The sequence below is a fragment of the Xyrauchen texanus genome, chromosome 6 (assembly GCF_025860055.1).
Source record: "Xyrauchen texanus isolate HMW12.3.18 chromosome 6, RBS_HiC_50CHRs, whole genome shotgun sequence".
Taxonomy (NCBI): domain Eukaryota; kingdom Metazoa; phylum Chordata; class Actinopteri; order Cypriniformes; family Catostomidae; genus Xyrauchen; species Xyrauchen texanus.
Genome location: NC_068281.1, coordinates 23776881 through 23803791, shown reverse-complemented (window position 1 = coordinate 23803791; position 26911 = coordinate 23776881). Strand labels below are relative to the sequence as shown.

Sequence of the window (26911 nt, the reverse complement as noted above, 5' to 3'; positions counted from 1 at the left end):
TGATTTAACTACTGGAGTAATTTGGATTACTTTTATTCTGCCTTTATGTGCTTTTTGGAGCTTCAAAGTTACGGCCACCATTCACTTGTATTGTATGGACCTACAGAGCTGAGATATTCTTCTGAAAATCTTTGTTTGTGTTCAGTAGAAGAAAGAAAGTCATAAACATCTGAGATGGCATGAGGGAGAGTAAATATTTAGAGAACTTTCATTTTTGAGAGAACTATCCCCATATTAACTATATTAAGAACTCAAACAAGAAAATTGCCCATAATTCTATTATATAGACTTTTTAAAACTCTCGCCCAAAAGTGTAAACTTTCAATGTATCTGAAAGCCTTCTGAATTTAATAAAATATTTCTTTATCAAATAATTTTGAAATGTGTTGATACCTCATATTTTTTAAATATAGGCCTATATCCTGACTGTGTTTGGTTCCAAACAGGTTTTTGTCAGCATTCTCAGTACCGAACATCATTTATTTCTTCTGCAGAACACAAATTATGATTTTTAGAAGAATATTTCAACTCTGTAGGTCCATACAATGCAAGCGAATGGGTGCCAAAATTGTGATGCTCTGAAAACCACATAAAGGCAGCATAAAACTCCAGTGTTTTAATACATATCTTCAGAATTGGTTTGATAGTTGTGGGTGAGAAACAGATAAATACTGAAGTAATTTTTTGCTAGAAAATCCTCCCTCTGCCCAGTAGGTGGTGATATGCATGAAGAATGTGAAAGTTAAAGTATGGATTGACTGAGCAGGGAGGATAATTTATAGTAAAAAAGGACTTAACCATTGATCTGTTCCTAACCCACACCTATCATATAGTTTCTGAAGAAATTTATTTAACCACTGAAGTCATATGGATTACTTTTAAGCTGGTTTATGCGATTTTTGGAGCTTCAACATTTTGGCACCCATTCACTTGCTTTGTATGAACCAAAACAGTGGAGAAGTTATTCTAAAAATCTTCATTTGAGTTAAGCAGATGAAAGAAAGTCACACACATCTGTGATGGCATGATGGTGAGTAAACGATGAGATAATTTAAATTTTTGGGTGAACTATTCCTTAAGACATCTTTTTTTAAGTCAGTGAGTGAGTAGTTCAGACAGTTTATTATTTGAGTCATAAAAGCCTTTTATTGTAAAAGATTGTGTTGAGAAAAAGGATTATAGTGCATTTTCAACATGTTTTCCTCGTAGTTCAGCGTGTGCTGCTTGGTTGAACAGGATGACCACCTCATCTCTCAACTCACTCCGGCTTCAGGACACTGCACAGCAAGCACCAATTGTACACTGTAACCTAAACACACAAACTCCATCTGAAAACTGGAAAATGCTGCCTTTGGAGGCTGTATAAAGAGGTAGGATGTAAAAAGGTGCTTTTCAAACTGTTCTGAGACCAGTTACCTTAAGAGTTCCATTCATTCAAAAACACTGTCATTTAAGCCATTAACTGATTAGGCAGCTGCCTACATTTTCGGATGCAGCAACAGCTTGTTCAAAACAACTCGAACAAAAGTGTAGCTCGAATCCTAGCATCCTCTGCCATTTTGTTTGTGTCGTTTCTCTTGAATCACACATGCACAAAATTTTCACAGATAAATGGTCAGCACTAGGGGACATCACAATGGGGGTTAAGTCTCCTCAAGTGTGCTGTTCCTCTTAAGAGTTCTCATCTTGAAAGTTACTAAAGGTAAAGTACCGGGACTGTAGGTGGGAAAGGGACTAATGAAATAAATAAGCATGTAAATATATGCCTTACGGTTAAAAATGCTTTTGTTAATGCCAAAAGGTCATTTAATTTCATTTGTTTTGGTTTCAGTATGAGCATACATTTGTTGACAGTTTGTCTTGCAAATTGGTCTCAGTTATGGTGTGAATAGGCCTTTAGACTACATTCACCTATAAAAGCAGTCTCTGATTGGCAGAGAGAGCTGGAGGCGGAGTCAGTACTTACCATGCCAGACAGTGGCTGTGAGGACTAGAGGATATCACCCGCCAGCCTGCCAAGTATTGGAAGCGCTCTGTGAGTGTGTGCCTCACTCACTGTATGCTGCATGTTGCTTTTTCACTCCGAGTCAGCGCTTCCACATTCAGTCTGTTCTCGCTCACTCCCATGCTCTCTTTTCTCTGTCTGCATTTAATTTTCTTACATTTTTGAACAAAGAGGGCTCTTTTGCCAGCCCATTGTTTGACTTCTGCTGCTTTAGAGAAAGATTTATTGAGGTGAGGGATGAATAGATGCTTGAACCTCTAAATACACTTTGATCATCATGCTGAATGATGTGTAATGTGACACTGCCTGACTGATGAATTCAGCAGGAGATGTGGGACTGAGTTAGATATAGATCAAAACATCGGCTACGGATATTTTCGGAAATGAACACCTCACACCATCATGGACTGCATCATTCTTATCGGAATCACAGTCAAGGAGCTTTGCCAGTGGGTAAGCCTGTTCAGGGTGAGAGGGGATCAACTTCTGGATGCTATGAGCAGCTTCTCATCTCCACAGAGGTGTTCCTTACACTTGGGCTTGTCAGTCTCCTGGAGAACATTCTGGTGATTGCTGCAATTATCAAGAACAAGAACCTTCATTCTCCCATGTACTTCTTCATCTGCAGCCTGGCTGTAGCAGACTTGCTGGTCAGTGTCTCTAATGCTTCTGAAACAGTGGTCATGGCACTCATTACGGGGGGCAATCTGACCAATCGTGAGAGCATTATCAAGAACATGGACAACATTTTTGACTCAATGATTTGCAGCTCATTGTTAGCCTCCATTTGGAGTTTGTTAGCAATCGCAGTGGACCGTTACATCACAATATTCTATGCTTTGAGGTACCACAACATCATGACCCAGCGGCGGGCAGGTATCATCATCACCTGCATCTGGACCTTCTGCACAGTCTCCGGTGTGCTCTTTATTGTGTACTCAGAGAGTGCAACTGTTCTTATCTGCCTAATTAGCATGTTCTTTACCATGCTTGCTCTCATGGCTTCACTCTACGTCCACATGTTTCTCCTTGCCCGGCTGCATATGAAGCGCATTGCCGCCCTGACTGGTAATGGCCCAATCTGGCAGGCAGCGAATATGAAGGGAGCCATCACCATTACCATCCTGCTGGGAGTGTTTGTGGTTTGCTGGGCTCCGTTCTTCTTGCACCTTATCCTCATGATCTCCTGCCCACGGAACCCCTACTGTGTCTGCTTCATGTCACATTTCAACATGTATCTAATTCTCATTATGTGCAACTCGGTCATTGACCCTCTCATCTATGCCTTCAGGAGCCAAGAAATGAGGAAGACCTTCAAGGAGATCTGCTGCTGTTGGTATGGATTGAACTCACTCTGTGTGTAAGCTTGTACAGTCTATGGTGTAAGTTTTTTGGTCACTTTTTGTATTATGTGTCTATGTACTTACATTAAAAGAATTAATCATTTTATTTTTTAGTTGACCTATTGTGTATATGTTTAGTCACATTGAATTGCATCTCTAATTACATGTTTGACCCTAACCTTAACCCTTAACCCTACCACTAACCCCTGACCCTTCCTTTACCTCCTTACCTGTTCCCCAACCCTGGTTGAAGCAAATGCAAATTTTGCATGAGTTTAGCTAAACAATACATACACAATAAGTAACACTGTATCAAATGCATAATGTTTGAATGAACAAAGTAGTTAAAGACTAAAGATGAATGACAAAAAAAATATAAAGTGGGAATCGTTTTTATTGTTGTTAAGGCACTAAAGGCTAATTGTAAAATGTTGATATGCCTTGCAAGACAGTGCTTAGCAACAATTGCTGGATGATGCTGAGAATGTTAATCTGATTATAGTGCAGTGGCTTGCTATGCGGACATACTGTGCACATTATTTGATGCCAAATGCAAGCACCATAAAAATGTGTTAGGATGCCTTTGCCCAACCATACTTCATGCTTATGTTAATGATTTAGTCAGTGCTAGTATTTTTTCATTCATAGAACGTGAAGTGTATATTTATTTATACCAGTCACATTCATTTTATATGCTGACTAAGATATATTAAAAATGTGACAAATCACCAATATTTAAAAACATTTCATAAAAGAATATTCATGAGACTGTGTTGTGATTCGATAATTCAAGCACCTGCATTATATCTGGCAACTATGCTCTTATGCAATTCTCCAAGCAAGATCATTGTTGCATGATTAATTGAGTGTTTAGTAATTTCATGATCAATTTCATATTTTATAAGTTAAGATAATTGTATAAAATTGTTTGTAATACCATTTAACTGTGATTACAATACAAATAAAAAAAACATTATAATATGCATCTGTGCCTCAAAAGATTTTCTTCAACATATTGAAGTGGAATATGTCTTTACTTCCCATGTTCCACTTCAGCTTATGCCATGGTTTACTTTAGATTGGGTCCAGTTCTGTGGTCATTTGTACCTTAATTCATCTTCAGCACAATGACGCTCAAAATGTAAATTTGTATAGTTCACATCATCTAGGAGAAGATTGGATTTCAAGCTCTTCTAGCTCATTATTCTGCCAGTCTGCCTTGAAGTTGAACCATTGTTCTGAATAGCCTGTCATGTACCAGTGCAACTAAAAAAGGATTTATATCAATTTGACCATCCCCAAAGCTTTCATGATTTATAGATTTCCCACTGTAAAATCATATATATTTCCTTCTAACTCCAACTTAATATCTAAACATCCAAATAATCAACAGGTAATAAAATATGAACAGATACATGAACATACCCAGATTCTTAAGAATATATGTAATGTATTTTGGTTGATGTTACAATACCTGATGGCCACTAGAGGGCACCCCCGTACTGTTGGTTGTTGATGTTGCAATGTGCCGATTAAAAACCAGTCTATAAACAGTGCAGACGTGTCTCCGGTTTCCCCTCGTGTATACTCTGAAACACAACAGAACAATATATGTTATTATAGCATATCGATGCAGACATAACATAAATTGGCGACGAGAATAAAGTTCCCACTGCCAAATTATCGAGTCATCGGTCGAGCGAAAAGGATGGCTACGATCATCGGACAGGTCGAGGCATTCGACGAGGCAAGTGAGCAATGGCCTACGTATGTTGAACGTTTTGAACACTTTGTGGAGGCTAATGACATTAGCGAAGAAAAAAAAAAAAAAAAAAAGAGTACCAGTTTTTCTCAGTGTAATGGGGGCGTCGACTTATGGACTTTTGCGTAGTCTCATTGCACCAGTTAAGCCCGGGACTATGGAATATGATGCGATTGTGAACACCCTCCAAGCACATTTTACCCCCAGGCCCATTGTGATTGCAGAGAGGTTCAAATTTCACAAACGAAATCAAGCTGAGGGGGAAGGTGTCGCACAATACGTGGCAGTGTTAAAGAAACTGGCGGAGCACTGTGAGTTTGGCGACAATCTAAATGACGCACTGCGAGACCGATTCGTGTGTGGCCTGAGTAGCGAGTCAATACAAAGGAAACTATTGACTGAATCGAAGCTCACGTATAAAAAGGCTGTGGATATAGCGATGTCAATGGAGGCTGTATCTAGAGAATCACAGCACTTGAGCAACTCATTGAAGGTAAATGCCATGTCTCTGTCGTCAGAATCGTCCAAAGAGAAATGTTATAGATGTGGAAAGTCCAATCATATCCAAAGTGAGTGCTTTTACAAAGATCAAGTGTGTCACAAGTGTGGGAAGAAAGGCCACATTTCACGTATGTGTAAAGGTAATAAGACAGAGGAGAAAACACTTAGAACTACTGTAAAAGGGAAAAGTGCAAAATGGAAGGGACAGACCAAGAAAAGACCAATTCACAGAGTGGATGCTAATATGGAAAAGAGTGAGGAAGAGACAAATTCGGACACGGATACAGAACTGACACTACACAAAGTGACAGCAACACTGCACAATTCTCCACGGGTGAACAAAATGAAAAGTGGAACTGATTTAGTGTCATCGGTGATAAAAGTACAACCAAAAATTGAGGGATTGCCAATTGATATGGAAGTGGATACAGGGGCGGCGGTTTCCATTATCTCAAGTGAACTGTACAGAGATAAACGGAGTCATGTTCGACTACGCCGGACGAACGTTGTTCTCAAGACATATACAGGTGAAGTCATTCCGCCAGAAGGCGTCATCAAAGTGCGTGTCAAGCTAAACAGACAAAGCGTACGCTTACCCTTGTATGTTGTTACAGGAAACGCAGCTCCTCTGTTGGGACGAGAATGGCTTCGCAGAATTCGTCTAGATTGGCGTGAGATCAAAACTGTACGAGCAGTGCATCAAGTTAATGAAGGGACATTTGACAGTCTTTTAAAAAGGTACGCCAAAGTATTCAGAGAAGATCTAGGGACATTCAATAAGTATACAGCTACCTTAAGTCTGAAACCGGGAACCCAACCAAGATTTTTCCAAGCTCGAGTGGTACCGTATGCCATCAGACCTAAGGTGGAAGAAGAAATCGATCGCTTACTGAAACAAGGAATCATTTCACCTGTGCGATTCAGTGAATGGGCAACCCCGATTGTACCTGTAATAAAAAAAGGTGGCAATGTTAGGATCTGTGGCGATTTCAAAATAACAGTGAATCCAGCTCTGTGTGCAGAACACTATCCATTACCCCAAATTGAAGATTTGTTTGCTTCACTGGCTGGGGGACAGAGATTTAGCAAACTAGATCTTTCACATGCCTACTTGCAGGTTCCTGTGCATGAAGATTCACGTAAATATCTTACCATCACAACCCACAAGGGGATGTTTGTATACAACAGATTACCGTTCGGCATCACTTCAGCTCCATCGATATTTCAACGTGTCATGGAACAAGTGTTACAAGGACTATCAGGTGTACATTGTTTTTTGGATGATATCCTGGTCACAGGAAAAGACAATGCTCATCACTTAGCTAACCTGGAGGCTGTGTTGAGTCGGCTGGAGAAATGCGGACTTCGTGTGAAAAGAGAGAAGAGTGAGTTTTTCAAAACTTCATTGGAGTATTTGGGACATGTGATCGATGCATCAGGGCTTCACAAGTCCCCAGACAAACTGCGTGCCATCGCCAAAGCACCAGCTCCTGTTAATGTTAACCAACTTCGATCTTTTTTGGGACTGGTTAATTATTATGCAAGATTTGTGCCAAATATGGCCACAGTTCTTCACTCCCTGAATGCAATGTTACACAAGGATGTAAAATGGAAGTGGTTGCCGGAGTGTGAGAAAGCGTTTCAAGATGCTAAAACACAGCTGTTAACACCCAGTGTACTCACACATTAAGATCCCAGACTCCCAGTTCGTTTAGCCTGTGACGCTTCACCGTACGGGGTGGGAGCCGTACTTTCCCACAGGATGCCGGATGGGCAGGAAAGACCCATAGCCTTTGCGTCCCGAACTCTGAGTAAACCTGAGCAAAACTATGCGCAACTAGAACGTGAAGCACTAGGAATCATCTTTGGAGTAAGGAAGTTTCATACTTATCTATATGGACGTCACTTCACATTATTAACAGACCATCGTCCACTTACCACCATACTCCATCCTAATAAAGCAACTCCATCCATGGCTGCTGCAAGACTTCAGAGGTGGGCACTTCTGCTGGCTGCACATAACTACACAATTCAACATAGAAGTGCTACTGACCATGGGAATGCAGATGCATTATCGCGATTGCCACTGCCTGTACAACACAGAGACAGGAAAGATGCAGTGGACGCTTACCTCATTAGGAAAATGGATGCACTTCCAGTGTGTAGCAGCGACATCAGTAAAGGAACCAGAGCAGACCCAATCCTCTGTCGTGTGAAGGAGATGGTATCCACTGGATCATTTCCATCTGCAAAAGACTCAGAAAATGTACTAAAACCATACCTCACAAGGAAGGAGGAACTCTCTCTGATGCAGGACTGTCTGATGTGGGGACAACGAGTTATCGTTCCATCAAATCTGAGACAACGAGTGTTGGAGGATTTACACACAGGACATCCAGGTGCACGTAGCTACATCTGGTGGCCAAATATTGACCCACAAATTGAGGAAAAATCAAAGACATGCATGTCCTGTCAACAAAATCAAAAATCTCCATGTCTCTCACCTCTACATCCCTGGGCATGGCCAGAAGCTCCTTGGCACCGAATCCACATCGACTTTGCTGGTCCATTTGAAGGACGAATGTTTCTGGTAGTTGTTGACGCACACTCAAAATGGCCAGAAGTTCATGTGATGGATTCGACAACTTCCTCCAAGACAATTCAAGTGCTGCGTGGGTTATTCAGTCGCTACGGTATACCTGAAACACTAGTTAGCGACAATGGCCCACAATTTACTTCAGAGGAGTTTGGATGTTTTCTGAAAACAAATGGTGTTAAACACGTTCGCTCTGCACCGTTCCATCCAGCCACCAATGGGCTGGCTGAGCGTTTCGTTCAGACCTTTAAACATTCACTGAAAGCATCCAAAGAACCAGTACCATTACAGCAGAGATTAGACTCTTTCTTGTTACAGTACAGGAATACACCACATAGCACGACAAAAGAAACACCTGCTATGTTATTCTTGCATCGCAGATTGAGAACACGGCTGGATCTACTGAAACCAAGTGTGAAACTGACTGTGGAGCAAGCACAAAAAGTTCAATGTTCTTACCGTGCGCTCCATGCCAAATACAGAGACTTCAAGGTGGGTGATTCAGTGCTGGTCAGAGATTATCGACGGGGAGAGGAGAAGTGGAAAACCGGTACTGTTTCTTCTCAGTCAGGACCAGTGTCGTACACGGTTCAGGTGGACGGTTCACAAAGCTGGAAAAGACATGCAGATCAAATGTTAGACTGTCACCCAGAAATTACAGAAAACACAGAACCACTGTCATCAGAGAACAGTACATCACAAACACTGGATGTTAAGGGGCAAGAACTGCCTTTAACATCCAATGACACCGAACCAAATGCTTTAGATCAGCAGGTAACCAAGCTTGTTGAGCCAGCTACTGCTTCTTCCCCAAATGTGAGAAGATTTCCTGCTAGAACCCGTAAACCACCTAACAGACTTGACCTATAAAATGTGTAAAGGTTCTATACACAGTTGAATGTGTTTAAAGTGTTACTTGTGAGTGAGTAGTTGAGTTGACATGTCACTTAATATTGCTTGAGGGTGGTCTACTAATTGTGGACTCCTAACTGTTATTCCTTAAGAAATGGAGGTTATTATGTTCAAAAGAAAAACACGGGGTAGACTGAATTAAGGAGGGAGAGATGTAATGTATTTGGGTTGATGTTACAATACCTGATGGCCACTAGAGGGCACCCCCGTACTGTTGGTTGTTGATGTTGCAATGTGCCGATTAAAAACCAGTCTATAAACAGTGCAGACGTGTCTCCGGTTTCCCCTCGTGTATACTCTGAATAATATATGTTATTATAGCATATCGATGCAGACATAATATAGTTTGCTGAAGTAGAACAGTGGCAGAGTTTAAGACAAGATGAACTGCCAGTGTTTGCATACATTTCCTCTCAGGTAAAGGCTTGTTGATTCAGGCCTTCTTCTCCTCTATTACATGGGTTACACGTGTGCCCTTTTTACATGCCTGGACTGCTGACTAATTAAGAGCTATTTCCCATTTGTAAGCCCAAGGGATCCTCCTGGTCCTACAAATATTTTCAGCAAAAGAATTAGCTAAATGTAAGAAACAGCCTGATGGAAACATATCCCTTTGAAACAAAGTTAATTTGCAGTCTTTGGTGAAAATGGCCTGCAACAACCGCACATACTTGTAACACTTTAGAATTTAACTTTTATCCACATAGTCACGGATCCACCTAACCTTCCCGCCACAAACACTCAACCTTCCCTCTCACCCGAATACTAATCACCCTCACCTGCCTCCAGTCACCATGTCAATCAGCTCCTCTATATAACTCTCCACTCTCGAATCATCACCGTATGAAGACTCACTCACCGTCAGACGCCGTGCCAGCGTGCTACCGCGACGATGTCTCTCCAGCGATATTCCGAAGTTTATTCCAAGTCTCTAATGTGATTATCCAGCCGAAATAACACTTCAACCTGCAAATACAATAACCACCACCAACAAGTACTGTTGTTTGTTTCCTGAATCGATCTGCTCGTGCTTCACTCACTTGCTAACTGCTGTGTGTATGTTTGTTCAAATAAATGGGTTCACCACCATCTTCGAATGTGGGTTACTGTCACATTTATTTACAATGTCTAGAGAAGACGATACCTTATTAATCGCATATTCTAACACATTACTTTATTATTAAATATGCTGCATATTTTTAAACGGCACTCATTGTCAGTTGTTTTTATATGTTCTGCATGTCCTAAAAAAGTTATGTAGAAAACAAACTCTTCCCATCTACAATAATTTTCTATTCCGTATTTTATTTTTTTATTTTTTTACTTTATCTATCTGAACGTCTTTAAAACGAATTTGAGAAGCATGAAAATAAGTCTCAGGTTTTTAAAGAATATTTTTTTTGTTTCATGCATCAACATCAATATATTTAATTGCGCGTTTTGCCAGTGGAGTAAGGAATTTAAACTTAAAGATATATTCCCTGAAAACAAGTGTTTATATCAATTTTAATTCTCAATTAAATGTAACTTTTTTGAGAAATATATTCAAGACAAAATACAGATTTTATTTCACTGTTTGTGCAACAGTATACAGGTGTTCGTTTCTCTCTGGTTGCAGAAAATTAATCTTTAAATGTGATAATGCTCATGATATAACTGACACCATTATGTCTAACGTTTTTGTGAAGCAGTTGTGTACAAACAAAAATAGTCTGCAAGACCCTAAAATGTGTCCATGCAAAAATGTTTTCTTTTCTCAAATGTGATTACAATTTGGTTAGACAGAAAAGGGAATGCAGGGGAAAAATTAAGAAAGCCAAGTTAAAATATAAGAACAACGAAAAAGTTTGTATGGGTAATGCAAAGCAGGCATGGGAAGGTCTTAACACTATGATGGGAAGAGAGAGTAGAAAACAAAGATATCATTTACATAGTGCATCATTTGCAGATGATCTGAATATATTCTAGTAGGTTTAACATTGGGAAGTGCACTACTTGAATGTGACAGTGTGTGCCTTAAAATTCCAACATATGAGCCCATTATTCTTAAAGAGCATGAAATCGCAGTCAGCCTCTCCAGCATTAAGCCTAAAAAGGCACCAGGCCCTGATGGGTTGAAGGGGCGAGTGTTAAAGGACTGTGTTTTTCAGTAGACTGGGGTTTTTACCCAGCTGTTTCAACTTTTGTTAGATAAGAGAACAGACCCCAGATCTTGGAAATTATCAAATATAGTTCCTGTACTGAAAAATTCGGGTGCTACTCAGTTAAATGATTCTAAACCATTGCACTTATGTCTATTTTGTGCTTATGCATGGAAAAGGTTTTAACGAAACACATATTGTCCTCTGTAACTACAAATGCATACCCCCTACAGTTTGCATATAAAAGAGTAAGGGGTACTGATGATGCAACTTTAACTTTATGTAATTTAGTTGCTGAAGATATACAGCAGACAACAAATTATGTTAGAATTGTATTTATAGATTTTAGTTCAGCATTTAATACAATGAAAATAGACAGTCTCTTACAGAGATTACTTGATTTATGGGTTAATGGAGGCCTCAACTGGTGGATCAGAGATTTTCTTTCCAATCGTCCACAAAGAGTTTTTCGTTAATGGTAAATTGACAAAGACAACTATTTTGAACACAGGTTCACCACAGGGAACCATAGTGTCACCTTTACTATTCTCAGTGTATACTAATGAATTTAAAATTCAGGATGCGCATTTTAGTTTAATTACATATGCAGATGACATGGCACTTGTCTGCCTTTTGCATGTAGGTACAGAAATAAATAATATTTACTATAATCACGTAAATTCCCTCCAGAATTGGTGTCGGTTGAGTGCACAAGAGTAATGTGAATAATAACAAAGAATAAGTTGATACAAGCAAGAAGCAGGAAATCTCTGAACAAGTAGAACCTTTAATACTTGATGTGCACCTTGTAGAAATAGTTTGCCGTTTTAAAAATCTGGGAACATGCATAGATAGTCATCATAATTTTACTGATAAAACAGATTATGTTTTTTAAAAAGCAATGCATAGATGTTATTAGGAGGTCACTTTGGTGCAAGTAAAGACATTTTAGAAATGGTTAATAAGAATCTTGTGGAAAGCATTATGTCTTTCAATATGACCATGTGGTATGGAAACTGGATTGTAAAAAAACAAAGCAAAGTTGTCTAAAGTTTTTAATGTAGCAAGTAAAATTTTAGGTAAGACACAAAGGCGACTCAATTAAATAGGATATATATATATATCCTAAGTAAAAAAAATGTTTTGATGATTATAGAAGATCTTATCCATCCTCTACACAGTCACTTTCAGTTATTATCCTCAGGGAGGAGTTTTAGGCAACCGCAGGCTATCAAGAATGTGTATCAAATGTCATTTGTGCCAAATGCAGTCAGATTATTAAACGTGTAGCTGTTTATGTGTGTAAATATGTGGGTAGGCATTTGAATATGCCTGCAGAAGGTATCCTTTTAGTGGATTATATTTGTTTGATTTTTTCTATGCTGTTTTATGTGATGTGCTGGTGATTTTTATTGTGTATGGTGAAGTCAAAGACAAATTGTCACTGTAATAAAGTCACTGAACATAACTGAACAAAAGTCAGCTCTATCAATTGATTAGTTTGACACAAAGCTTCCTTGGACTTTCTTCTTTCTTTATAAGAAATGTCTCCTGATAAAGTTTGATTTGACATCTTCCAAAATCCATTCATGTAACTCATGTTGAAATGAATATAAATTCCAAGAAAAAGTGCATTAACAATAATGTCTTCGCTTCCATGTCACTGTCAGGTCGCTGAATAAAAGCTTCCTTTTATCTAAACTCATGTTACATGGTAAGTGCTTCTGGAAATGCTTCCTATGTGTACATGAATAGACCATTCTGAGAAACTTGGAAATGGAAATACAAATATATAAAATGGGTGCAATCTCTTTCCTCCGTAATTGCAGGGAGAAATGTGAGGGCTTTAGGTCTAATTCTCCTGTTTGTCTCACTCTAATTGATTGCCTGTAATTGAGCATGGGTATTGATATATTAGCTTCACAGCCCATGGCCATGTCTCTGTAAATGAGGCTTCCTCACAAAAACATGAACTCATTTGTAAATGACTACTATTTAGTATCTGGTCAGATATGACTAAGTTATTAGTAAATTTAGTAATTTCATTCTTTTTATTTATTTATTTTTAAGAAAGAATGGGCAATTAAAGCAATGTACAAAAATCTGATTTTTTTTTTACTGGTAAATATGTTTTGTGCTCTTTATTTATAGCTTTGACAACAATAACTGAAATAGCCCCTCCTAGAGTATTCAAAGGTATTAATTTGCTATAACCAAAATTAATTACGGAATGTCTGACACTGTTTTGATTCGAGAGGTTTTTTGGGAATTCCAGTTTTAAAGTAAATGTAAACATTATGCAACTTCTGCCTTTGATCAAATATCCTACCCGACTCATCAAATTGAATCACTAAGTGCAATCTGAATACCTGACAAGCAACTCCATTACCATTCTGCTGGGTAGAGGGCATACATCTGTCTACATACAGACATTTGATGAATGACAATATACCAGACCTGTGTGATAACACTGTCATCCATCTGGACTCAGTCAGGCTGTTCACCACGATGACATATTCGACAAACTGAGCTAAACTGGCTCCTGCACTCAATGTGGTGATGGCAGCACTGCATTAGAATAAGCACCTGTGTTTCAGGCATACTGAGATGGGCAGATTTGGTTTACAACAGAATTAGTTAAATGAATGAAAACAGGAAAAAAAAAAAGAAATTACATTAAAAGCATGGTTAAGTGTGTAAACATAAAAAAAAAAAAAAAAGAAAAGATATGAGACATCAGAAAAACATTTAAATAAATGTTTTCCATTAATATACAGTATGTACATAGTTCCTGTTTGCCCTGGCAAATCTGAATGTAGTGAGTCGTGCCTAATGTAAAGAAAATAAAATAAAAACAATTACTCTTTGCAATATCTTAACAGGCTACAACAGCATTGCCAAAAATTACCCATGAGTTTCTAATGCCAAAAGCTCTTCGTAACTTCATTGAAAGAACTGTGCATCATTAATTTTTAGGAACCGTTCAGAAGGGAACAAATGTAAAATGAAGGAAATGCATTTACATTTTTCTAAACTAAATGAACCATGAAAATGGGACCCAGTTTTAATTACACTTGCAAGATAACAAGGCTAATGGTGTAAGATGATATTCACAACCACGGTTACCAACTGAAAGGCATGAGGCAAGCCTATTTTTGCCTTATGTGATTACTTAGCAGGACAATAGGGAATGAGATGAATAAAATTTGTCCATTAGTGAGCATAAACGCTGTGGGAATGGTGTGTTCCTGCCTGCCTGCATCTCATTGTTTTGATATGTATTGCAGATGAGAACACTCACAGTAACACTACAACACTGACCCAATCAAGCACAACATGAAGCTCAAAACCTTTCTGATGCTTTCAAAAGTCACTACTTTTTTCCCTTTCATTGAAAACCCCAGGCTTGCTACTCAAATGACAAAAAAGGAACAGTTCACCCAGAAATGCAAATTGTCATTTATTTTACTCACCCTCATGTCATTACAAACTCATGACTTTCATTCTTCCATAGAACACAAAAGATTTATATTTTAGGCCATTCTTTTACATACAATGAAAGGAGAATGGGGCTGCCAAGCTCCATTGGACTCAATAGTATTCTGAAGTGTGAAAGACCAACATTTAAGTTGTTTTCACAGATGATCTTCCCCTCTAGTGAGTTGAACTCAACAACCGAATCAGTCCATTTGTGAACAAATCATTCAGACCTTTTTAGTGAACTGGATTATCTGATTCATAGTTAACAAATAGAACAATGAATAATTAGACCACTACTTCTGTAATGAATAACATATTAAATGTAAGAATTTTACTTACATAAAGCTATCTTATACTTTTATTAAAAAAGAAAAATTGTAATCTTGTAACTTTACAGCCCCAGTCCTTATTGGAATTCATTATATGGAAAAGAGTTGCATGAATGTTCTTAAAAAAAAAAAAATCACCTTTTGTTTTTTTCCACTGAAAAAGGTCAGTCATAATTGTTTGGAATTACATGAGGGCGAGTAATCAAGAACAGACTTTTAATTTTGGGGAAAACTAATACTAGAGTAAATATTTCTGGAAGTAAATATTTTTTTAAATGGGACTTAAAAAATGAAAATATTCTAAATCAAATCTCTAATGATTCATTGCATTAGATTCGTGCTTTGCATACATGAGACAAGAGGGAAAAACTTGTCAGTGCCACTCTTTTGGTTGCACTGTGGGTCAAAATCAATTTTGATATTCAGCTGTGCTTTCTGCTATTCTGTGCAAGGCATTTACCCGAACTAATGTTAGAGGACTCATTATTTAGTATGAGATTGCTGTAATGGTGGATATTTGGTTGGGAAGAGAAAGCCTCCAAACGTCATGGTTGTTCTCTTGAGAGCATCTAAAAGGGCAGGCCATATTAATTCATCATGGGAGCATGTATTTATCTAAAGTAAATTGAATAAAACTATTTTGGTATACCCATGGAGCATTTGTAATAGCTGTTTTCCACAAATAATATGCAGCTTTGAAGAGAACCGCTGTAGTATTGTTTAGCATTTCCTGGCATAGAATTTTTTCAAATCATCTACAACTAAAAAAAAATCAGTTCACACAGAGACATCTTGCTGAGCTTTGCATGATCCTTTTTCAGGTATGCATTAAAAATTATTTATTAGGAACACATTATACACAAATCCAAATGGGCCAATGCATGACAAAGATTTCATTTTAGCCATTATTGAAGAGGGTGTTTTGAAAACATAGTAAAAGGTAGGGCAGTGTTAGGGGTGCTGTCATCTCAAGGGCAGCATGGCAGTGCAAATATCTCTTTTAAACAGGATTTAGACCAGCAGCCCTCCTATTACTTTTTTAGAGCCACTGTCGCTACTGATTAGTTAGGCAACTGTTCAGCCGGTGCTGTTTAAGTGACCAGTAGTAGTGCCTAGAACCAGCATCTCCTCTTACATCCTTGGTATCCATAGTGCTGGTGTGATGTAATCATTTGAATTCTTTATAACTTTGTAGAACTATTGACTATGAGTTTATGTAACACCACATTCTTCGCCTGAATACATTGTCAAGCTGCTATCCTGCACTTCTTCCTGTGTAAGTGTAAGAAATGTATTTGAGTGATAAATCACAAATCGCAACAATGAAACACCATAAATAGAGATATCAGTACCAGAGGGAAAACAAAACAAATTCCACAGTATAAATTCCTACTGAGAGTTACAGAACAAAGACAGACACAATAAGCCTTACAAGAATTGTTCATCATCCTGGGAAATTTAAAGTCAGGTCAGGCATATTTAGGGTAGTCTAGAAGTCTGCGGGTGTGGAGCGATAAGAAGAGCAGTGGCAAGTACAAAGCTCAGATGAATTGGTAACTGCTTCAGACAAAGACAGTCTAGGCTGAAGAGGGCCACACAGGAGGGGGAGAAATGTGCTCTCTTAGAAACAATGTCCCTCCAATTCTAAACTCATACATAAAACCATCAAATTGAAGTATGAAAACACAAGGTATGAATGGCTGAATTCATATGAAGGTCTCAGGTTTTTACTGAGAAAATATATACAAGAACAACCCCATGTTTAATTCTATGCTTACTCCTTCAGTGATAGGATCTGATGTCTTGAATGAATGCACTTAACAAATAACAGAAAACAAGCTTAAAGGAATAGATCGCCCAAAATGAAACTTCTGTCATAATTTACACACCCTTATGCTGTTCCAAACCTGTATGACTTTCTTTTGTGGAACATAAAAATAGATTAGCAGAATATTAAAGCATCTCACTTCCATACAATAACTGTGGATGGTGACCAGGGGCTGTCAAGCACAAAAAAGAACACAACAGCACAAAAAAAAAAGCCATTATTCACTGAAAATCTTGCTCTACAGTTGACATCACTATTCACTTTCATTGTATGGAAAAAAGCAGCTTGGTTGTTCTTCTATAAATGTCTACATTTTTGTTCCATGAATTAAAGTCATGCAGGTTTTCGAAAAAAGAAGGTGGGCAAAGGACAACAGAATTTTTATTTCTGAGTGAACTAATGCTTTAAATTAAAAACCCACATCCCAGCCTGAAACTCACTCACCTTCTTTTGCACATCTATACATAGAAAGCTCATTGTTACACACACTCTTAATGCAGACAATTACCAAGAGCACACGGCACATCTCAGCCCTGCTTTAAAAGCCTCAAAACATCAACAGTCTGAAAGCAGCTGTTGGCAAAGAACATGTCACAGCTTCTGCTGAATTTTATCCCATCTCCTCATGTGGTCTGAGATGTGCTCTCTGCTGGTATTGATTCATACTCTCTGTGAACATCCAAGGAGCCGAAGAGGCACTCTAAAATATTCAGCACACTGTTCTGAATGGAGTCCACTTGTTCACCTGGGCAATACTCATCCAAACTGGACCTGACAAAAAGAAAATGGAGTTAAAAAAAGAACAGTTCAGCTAAAACATAATTTACTTGCCATCATATCTCTCAAAACCCACATGACTTTCTTCAGTGTAACAAATTCTTTTTTATTTATAGCAGAATGTCAAAGCTCTTTCTTCATAATGATCGGTGAACGTTGACCAAGATTTTCCAGTAAATAAAGTTTCTCACACAAAGCTATTGTATGGCTTCAGAAGAATTGGAGTATAGTGAAAAAGTAATATGGACTACTTTAACTCGTTAAACTCTGCTGAATTTTTGGGCTGCCGCCTGCAATTTTTCACACTCAAATTTAAAAGTTCACCATTCACACTCACTGTATACTAATTGCAAAAAATGTGTCTCATTTTTTTTTCTTCAGAAAACCCTGCAAATAATAATACAAAAAAAGACTCAAATTATTCATATATAATATTGTTTGTGTTTACAAACTTATGATAAACAAAACGTTTTTTTTTTTATCACAAATTTCTAAGCATGCAATTCTGGTTCAGTTCACTCTATCTCACTTTGAAAAGTCTTATTTCATTCCACTAGATTGCAGAAAGCACTAGAAATCTAGATGTGCTCATCCATATATATTCTGTCTTATTTACAGTTTATGCACCATACTTATTGTTTCATTGAATATCTTGGCCTCTGAATAGAAGCTCAATCTAGGTGTCATTACAAAGCTGAGATCCTCCTCTTTGCAATGATATATAAAATTTTTACCATCAATAGTAAAAATATATATTTTTATGATGATTTGTTTAGCATGGTTTACCTGCTGGATGGCATATTTTGTTCTGGACATCTAAGATATAAAATTGAAGTCAGAAGTTTACATACACCTAAGCCAAATACATTTAAAATGAATTTTACAATTCCTGACATTTAATCATAGAAAACATTCCCTGTCTTAGGTCAGTTAGGATCACTAATTTATTTTTTTAGTATGTGAAATGTCAGAATAGTAGAGAGAATTATTTATTTTAGCTTTTATTTCTTTCATCACATTGCCTGTGGGTCAGAAGTTTACATCCACTTTGTTAGTATTTGTAGTATTGCCTTTGAATTGTTTAACTTGGGTCAAATGTTTTGGGTAGCCTTCCACAAGCTTCTCACAATAAGTTGCTGGAATTTTGGCCCATTCCACCAGACAAAAACTGTTGTATCTGAGTCAGGTTTGTAGGCCTCCTTGCTTGCACACACTTTTTCAGTTCTCCACACACATTTTAATTCGGATTGAGGTCAGGGCTTTGTGATGTCCACTTCAGTACCTTGACTTTGTTGTCCTCAAGCCATTTTGCCACAACTATGAAGGTATGCTTGGGGTGATTGTCCATTTGGAGGACCCATTTGCAAACATGTTTTAAAGGCTTATTTTTGGGAGTTTTTATTTGGTATTTTTTTTATACATGTCTGTTGTGAAGAAAGTGTAAGGTCAGAGAAATTATTTAGAATTTGGAGTAAAATCATTCATGTGATTTTTCATTAAATTGGGTGACTGCAAGTCTTTTTATCCTTGCGAGTGCAGCATAAAAAAACCTTGAACCCACAACACTAAGACTAAAAGAGCTTGTGCCACAGAAGGTCTTGTGATATCAATATCACATTTAAATCACCTCAAAAATATCAACCAAGCATTACAATATTTTACTGACTGGTAAAAACACAGAATGAGGAAAATATACAAGCCAGTCTATCAAAGTGAAGGATAGTGAATGATTACTGGTTATTAGTAGTGCAACCTCTGTGTAACAAATAGAGCAACAAATAATTACTAAACACAGATTAAAGGACCCAATGTACTTATAAGGAGATATAAAACAGGCCTCTGTGTGATCTAATGACAGTCATACCTGGATATAGTGACTATGGTGGGTTTGGGCAGGGCTTCCAGGAAGAGCTGCACAGCAGTTATCATTTGCTGGATCTCCTCCTCAGTGCTGATGTGGTGAGGAAGCTCAGAGTAATCACAGGTTAAGCCTGCCTGATGCACCTAGAAGGAACACCACAGGCAGAAAAACATAAGTCGCTGGCACTTGCAGACATGTCTTGGGCCTACAAAGCAAGGCAGGCAATTTTGTTAAAGGAATAATTCACCCAAAAATGAAAATTCAATATTTAAGTCCTTTTTTTATATCAATCTTCACCTTCACGTTTTCCTTCTTCTGTTTTTGGCAATTAACATTCTTCATGCATATCGCCCCCTACTGGGCAGGGAGGAGAATATATAGTAAAAAAGGACTTAAATATTGATCTGTTTCTCACCCATCATATCACTTATGAAGATATAGATTTAACCACTGAAGTCGTATGGATTACTTTTATGCTGCCTTAATGTGCATTTTGGAGCTTAAAAATTTTGGTACCCATCTACTTGCATTATGAGGATCTAAAGAGCTGAAATATTCTTCTAAAAAACTTCATCATAAGTCATAAAGAAAGAAAGTCATGCACATCTGGGATGGCATGAAAGTGAGTATATGATGAGAATATACATTTTTGAGTGAACTACCCTTTTAAGCATTTGGTGGTCTGTGGAATGAAAGACAGCTCAAATATGATTGAAAAAAAAAAAAAACACACATACACGTTTGTTTGTTCATTTATCTTGACTTGGTGTGAACTTTCCACTGACTTATATTGTTTTTACACCGATATGATATAAATATTTGTATACCCTAACCCTGCTCCTAAACATACATCTCTTAGAAAACTTTCTGCATTTTTTTTATTTTAATTAAGACATTATTTTGTTTGTTTCTGGAGCAATTTTACTCATAGGGATTGTTGGCTGGTCACCACAACACATGACCCACATACACACACAAAAATATGTTTATGGTTTGACTTGCATTAAATTTAGTTAGAATTTCATCATTTAGTATGTTTATTAAGGTGTTTTTAATAAGGACAATGGGCTGATCCCTGCGTACGCACACACGCGCACATTCTCTATAGACATATTGATTTTTATACTGTACGAACTATAGATTCTATCCACTAACCCTCACAAAACACTTTCTGCATTTTTACATTTTCCAAAACACATAGTTTAATATGTTTTTTACATAAACATATTAAACTATGTTTAATATGTTTTTAAACATATTAAACATAGTCCATTTGTCCACAAACACACACACACACAAACAAACAAATTCACCATTTCATAGTCTGGTGATTCAGTTCGATTCTTTATGCTGTGTACAAGTCTGGCAAGAGATTTCATTCTGTAAAAAAAAAAGAGATGAAGATAAAAAAAATCAATGCATGTGGCTGTGTCATCATCTGCTTGATCAAATGCATATACAGCAATCAATCAAGCCAATGATGCGCTGATATGAAGCTGTAATCAAAAAGCACAGAGCCTGGGGCTCTACATTCACTATGATAGCAGTAAAGCATACCCGGGGTGCGCTGCTAAACGATCTATAGTTTCCTGGCTGTCATCCTCTACCAGGTCAGCAAATGCAGCCTCCAGATCTTCAAGCTGGTGGGTGCGCCTCACTACGCAATCTGAGAGCTCCTCCTGAATACCAATACAAATAAACACTGTTATTTGCCACCGTGTTAAATGTACCTCCTTTATCACAAATGTCCTGTATTCAGCAAGGCATGTGTAATATTTACAAGTGATCAGCGGATTTGTACAGTTACACAAAAAATATTTATTTTTAAAACAGCCAAATGGAATTGGAATTGTTTTCAAAACAGGTCACAGACACACCAATCCTAATAAAAGCTTTAAGCCACTTGAGGCTGTTTTACATTGATTTTATAATATTGCACTCTGATCTTGCCATGCAGTGTGGCCTATTAAAGGGATAGTTCATCCAAAAATGAAAATTCTCTCATTACTTACTCACCTTCATACCATCCCAAATGTGTATGATTTTCTTTTTCAGCAGAACACAAATTAAGATTTTTAGAAGAATATCTCAGCTCTGTAGGTCTATAAACTGCCAAAATGTTGACACCAAAAAGCACATAAAGGCATCATAAAAGGAATCCAGATTACTCCAGTGTTTTAATACATATTTTCTGTAGTGATATTATAGCTGTGGATGATCAGAGATCAATATTTAAGTCCTTATTTTTCTAGAAATTCTTCTCACTGCCCAGTAGGGGGCAATATGCATGAAGAATTTTAATAACCAAAACACAAGGAGAAGAATGTGAAAGTTCAAGTGGAGACTGACTGAGCAGGGAGGAGAATTTACAGTAAAAAAGGAATTCAATATTGATCGGTTTCTCACCCACACCTATCATATAGCTTTTGAAGACATTGATTTAACCACTGGAGTCTTATGGATTACTTCAGCAGATGAAAGAAAGTCATGTACATCTGGGATGGAATAAGGGTGAGTAAACGATGAGAGAATTTGCATTTATGGGTGAACTATTCCTTTAAAAATACCCAATGCCCGAAGTGCCACATCTGGTGGCTTATTGGTTTATTTTCCCTTTAAATCTAGCTCCACGTGGCCCCAGAAGGTCTCTAACAACTGCTACAGTTTTGTTAGCTATGTCCATGAGTAAACAATACCTCTTGATTTGCTATAGAATATTTTATTCATAACCTCCATTACCTCATCTGGACCCTGCTTTGGCCTGCTAAAGCAATATAACTCTTGCAGGAGAGCATACTCTTCCTGTAAGATGACAACAGGGGAAACACAAAGCATGTATCACTCCTGACAACATATTACGCAAATGTATATTAACAGTATATAAGATAATAGCACAGTATGTCATGAATAGCCTTCACTATATAGATTTCACAAAATACAGAGGAATAACTGCAATTGCAAACAAACAAAAAGTAATATAAGAATGGGTCAACTTATGAAACTCCACCTGAGTATACAACTCCTTGAAAGGATTCGTACAGGAGAAAAAATCCAGGTCAATGTCAAGTATGAAAGGGTCAGTGTGCTCTATAACCGATAAAAGCTTGTTTGTAATATAGCTTATTGACCCCTCATCTGCTTTCATGACTGTGCCACTGCTTTTTTCTGTTGCAGTGCTGCTATCACGTGGTTGTGAAGAGGAAGTGCAGGGCATGTCCAATTTTGACTGTTCAACACCTTTTTGATCTACAGTTCTTCCAGGAGCATCTTTGGGTATTTTAGCACTGCTTTGTCCATTTTCACAATCCCTTTTCTGAGAATTGTGGACTGGATCCACTCTAATGACACTTAAATGTAATTCTTTAGGGTTTTCCAGTTGATCAAGTGGAACATAAAGGGCATCACTCAAAAAGTAATCATCTGTGCTTGTGACCCTGCAAGAGAAAGAGAATTGCGCTGTATATATATATATACACACACACACATATACATATATATACACACACACACACACAGACACACACTGATCAGCCACAGCATTAAAACCACCTGCTTAATATTGAGTATGAGGCATGATTGTTGGTGCCAGATGGGCTGGTTTGAGTATTTCAGATGCTGCTGATCTCCTGGCATTTTCACACACAACAGTCTCTAGAATTTACTCCGAATGGTGCCAAAAACAAAAAACATCCAGTGAGCGGCAGTTCTGTGGATGGAAATGCCTTGTTGATGAGAGTGGTCAACAGAGAATGACTAGACTGGTTTGAACTGACAAAGTCTACGGTAACCTAGATAACCACTCTGTGCAGTTGTGTTAAGAAGAATAACATCTGTGCAATTGTGAGATGCGGGTTGGCGCTGTTTTGGTGGCACGTGTGGGTTGGGGGGGACTACTCAATATTTAGGAGCTGGTTTTAATGTTGTGGCTGATTGGTGTGTGTGTGTGTATATATATATATAAATAAATACTCATATATGAGTATTTATTTATTTAACATAATTGTAACATTAATAAATTCCCTGACAAGGTGAAGACCTGCAGAAATGTTAAAGTGATAGTTCACCCAAAAGTATAAACGTTGTCATTATTTACTCACTCTCATGTTGTTCCAACCCATTTGACTTTTCTTTCTTCAGTGGAACACAAAAGGAGATGTTAGGCAGAATAACAGTTTCAGTCACCATTCACTTTGATAGTATGGAAAAAGTGCCAAATGCAATTACAGTGAATGGTGACAGAAACTAACATTCCTCCTAACATCAATCCCTTTTTTTTGTTCCACGGAAGAAAGAAAAGAACATGCAATTGAGTAAATTATGACAGAATTTAGAATTTTTTGGTGATATATCCCTTCAATAAGTACGGCATACTGCACCTGATGGTGGTGGTGGATGAATCTCTCCCCACGCACATAGTGTGCTCCCCTTCTTTGATCTGCTGAGCCCAGTACGGATGTACCCAGGCAATGTGGGATATGTGTCCAGCATACACCATTGGCATAATCCAATTCTCAATACTCAGCTCGCTGTAAAGGTTTAGTTGATGCATAACATGTCCTTGCACTTCTTTTGAATAAACATTCAATATAAAAATGTAAAACATTAAATATAACAATTACATCAATGTAGAACAGAAACTGTATATTTTAGCTGCAGTGATTAGCTTCTCCTTTGAGGCTTTAATAATTTTTTTATCATCTTTTTGCCTTCACTAGTTCCTGGGGTGTGAATTTTTATTTTATTTTAGAACAAATATTGCATGCAGTCTCTCAGTCAATATGGGTCATAAAAATGCATGAACTATAATGATAAAATAATTAGCAAAATAATGTTTTTAGATGGAATATAGCATGTCCTGCAGTGTTAACTAACCAAAAGGAGGCTACTGTATCAACAACCAAAGTGAAAACAAAAAGACTCAACCCTTACGCTCACCAATGCATTCAATAAAATAAACAAGATATTTAGTCTGAGAAGTTTGGACAGTTTGGATATTTACATTTACTTCTCTACAGACATTTAGTAAACTCACCTGAGCAGAGTCTCTTTATCATACACAGTATCAGCAGGCATATTGACAGGGATAAGGAGGTCAGGGTGGGAGTCCAAATGGATCATCTTAATATCCTTCATTGGAATATGTTTAGAACCAATGGCACGATATATGTGTTGCACAACCTGAAGCAGGTAAACTGAGGGTTAAGTGACAAAACTCTGAAAGTGCATTTCAAGTATTTTGGCATAATGCACTTTTACACGTTTAAGTAGTCAACTGATCTGTCTTCAATGTTAAATACCTCAGTATAACATTATGCTGTTTTATAACTATTGTTGAAGCAGTTATTTAGTTTGTTAGCAGAGACTGAAACTGGAATCATGTACTAACTAACCACTCACATCATGATGGTCCTCCACAATCCACACGGGCAACTTTGGATAAACGCGTTTCTGAGGGAGTGTCTTCATTTTTTTCAAAGGAGTAGTTAATAGTTCCTGTCTCACGTCAAAGTTAGAAAAGAAAAGGAGACATATGCGAAAGATTTCCCAAGGATATACCGTATATGCCGCTATTTGTGTTACACTGTGCATCTTTATTTTTCGACCGGGTGGAAACAAAAACAATACTATTTCAATTCCTACGATGTACCGTAACGAAATAAGCACTTTCAGGTAAAAGTGAATTATTTTGAATTCTGAGTTATTGGCAATACGATGGCAGTTAGACAACATACTATTTAAAGAACCTATATAAAACCATTATATATAAGTAAAGTAGGTATAATAATATGGTTACAATAAGGTTCCATTTGTTAACGTTAGTTAAGGTAGGTAGGCCTATCATGCCCAATTAACAATGTATTTTCTACAGCATTTATTCATCTTTGTTAATTTTAGTTATACAAGTACATTATACAATTATACAACTTTTGAAGGACTGCTATTATTTCATGTTAACTAGTGTTGTTCTCTATTGCTAACAAATGGAACCTTATTGTGTAAAGTGTCACCGGTAATATACACTAACATACTTTCTTATATAAATAAATGTACAGTACAAAATACATCCGTGTGCATTTATAGAACATAAATATTTTATTAAATTAATACAATTCTCCATACTCCATATGTTAGTGATAAATGAATCTTGTTAAGCATGATAAAAAGAAGAAGAAGAAAAAAAAAAGGATTTGGTTAATTTGTATAATAGTGTCTTCTTAAGATTCAGAAACCCTTGTTATTCATGACACTTGTGGCCGTTAAGCGAACTCCAGCAGCTTCCTACCACATTTTTCCAAAACAATGACATAACGTACAAAGAGACAACGTGATTCACCGGCATCATGCTGACAGATGAGGTAGCATAATTTAAATTAAGCAGATATGATTGTTTTTTTACATATTTTGAGATATTATATTTGAATCTCCAGTGCTGGAACAGGGCTAAAACAAAGTGTGCATATGTCTGACTATGCGAGACTCTAGTATGAAGCAGAGCCATATAGAGAGAGAGTTGCGACAACTCCATTGACTCCAATGGAACGTTTTTTTTACAGCAATGGCGGCTCGTGCAGCCTCTCAATAGTTCCCGGAAGTAGCAGCAAACACATGCTGCGCCATAGAGATGCAGCAGAACAAACCGTTTGCGACGCACTTTTAAAAGGTGAGACGTTTAAAGAATAATATTATCTTATTCTGTATATTATCAGTACATCTAAATAAAAATAACTTGTAAATTAAAACCTTATAGTAGAGTATTACTCATTAAATTAGGAGATAAGGGATGTTATCCGATAACTAACAGATTAGGCAAGGATTGGAGCTGGATAAAGTTAGTAACACCCTATTAATTGTAAAATCTGTTCTCTTGATTCAGTTTCATCCATCGTTTTAAAAAAAAAAAGTAATATCGTAATATATTATTACAATTTAAAATAACTGTTTTCTATTTTAATGTATTTTAAAATGTAATTTACTCCTGTGATGCCAAGCTGAATTTTCAGCCTCATTACTTTTGAACAGCAGTTTATATACGAGTATGCTTAAGTTGTTTTAAAGCTGAATATATTGTGTATATGAATAAGTATTGTAAGAATTATACATTAGATATATAATATTTATAATACATAAATAATTATATTACTTTATATAGAATTTTAAGAATTGTAAACAATAAGCTTCATTTCACTAAATTGTACATTTACATAACTGCTGCTAATAGTTAATAGTTCATTGACCCATTGTGCGGTCACCAGCCTGTCTCTGTACTATCTGAAAAGTCATAAATATGACATTAGTTACCATGAGATTAGTGAAAACAGTGAACATGAGGTAACATAAAAAGGCAACAGAAACCCTAGCCTGAAATAAGTTGAGGC

General features: G+C 37.2%; 3 protein-coding genes across 3 annotated transcripts; 2 read left to right on the top strand and 1 right to left on the bottom strand.

Annotated features, from left to right (window-relative positions):
• Window positions 1-2388: 2388 nt before the first annotated feature.
• On the top strand, window positions 2389-3369 carry LOC127644790 (melanocortin receptor 4). The gene has a single exon (XM_052128171.1). The coding sequence runs from the start codon at window positions 2389-2391 to the stop codon at window positions 3367-3369; it is 981 nt and encodes a 326-aa protein (XP_051984131.1).
• Window positions 3370-5267: 1898 nt separating this feature from the next.
• Window positions 5268-9077, top strand: LOC127645674 (uncharacterized protein K02A2.6-like). The gene is given in 1 exon segment (XM_052129357.1): window positions 5268-9077. A coding segment is annotated over 1 exon segment (3810 nt).
• Window positions 9078-15868: 6791 nt separating this feature from the next.
• Window positions 15869-25105, bottom strand: LOC127644788 (UPF0489 protein C5orf22 homolog). The gene is made up of 9 exons (XM_052128169.1): window positions 24933-25105; window positions 24568-24713; window positions 23912-24061; window positions 22543-22969; window positions 22275-22337; window positions 21093-21214; window positions 20849-20915; window positions 19539-19678; window positions 15869-17668 (listed from the first exon to the last, which is right to left on the bottom strand). Exons 1-9 carry the CDS (start codon window positions 24999-25001, stop codon window positions 17521-17523), a joined length of 1332 nt encoding a protein of 443 aa, XP_051984129.1. The 5' UTR covers window positions 25002-25105; the 3' UTR covers window positions 15869-17520.
• Between the last annotated feature and the right edge of the window lie 1806 nt (window positions 25106-26911).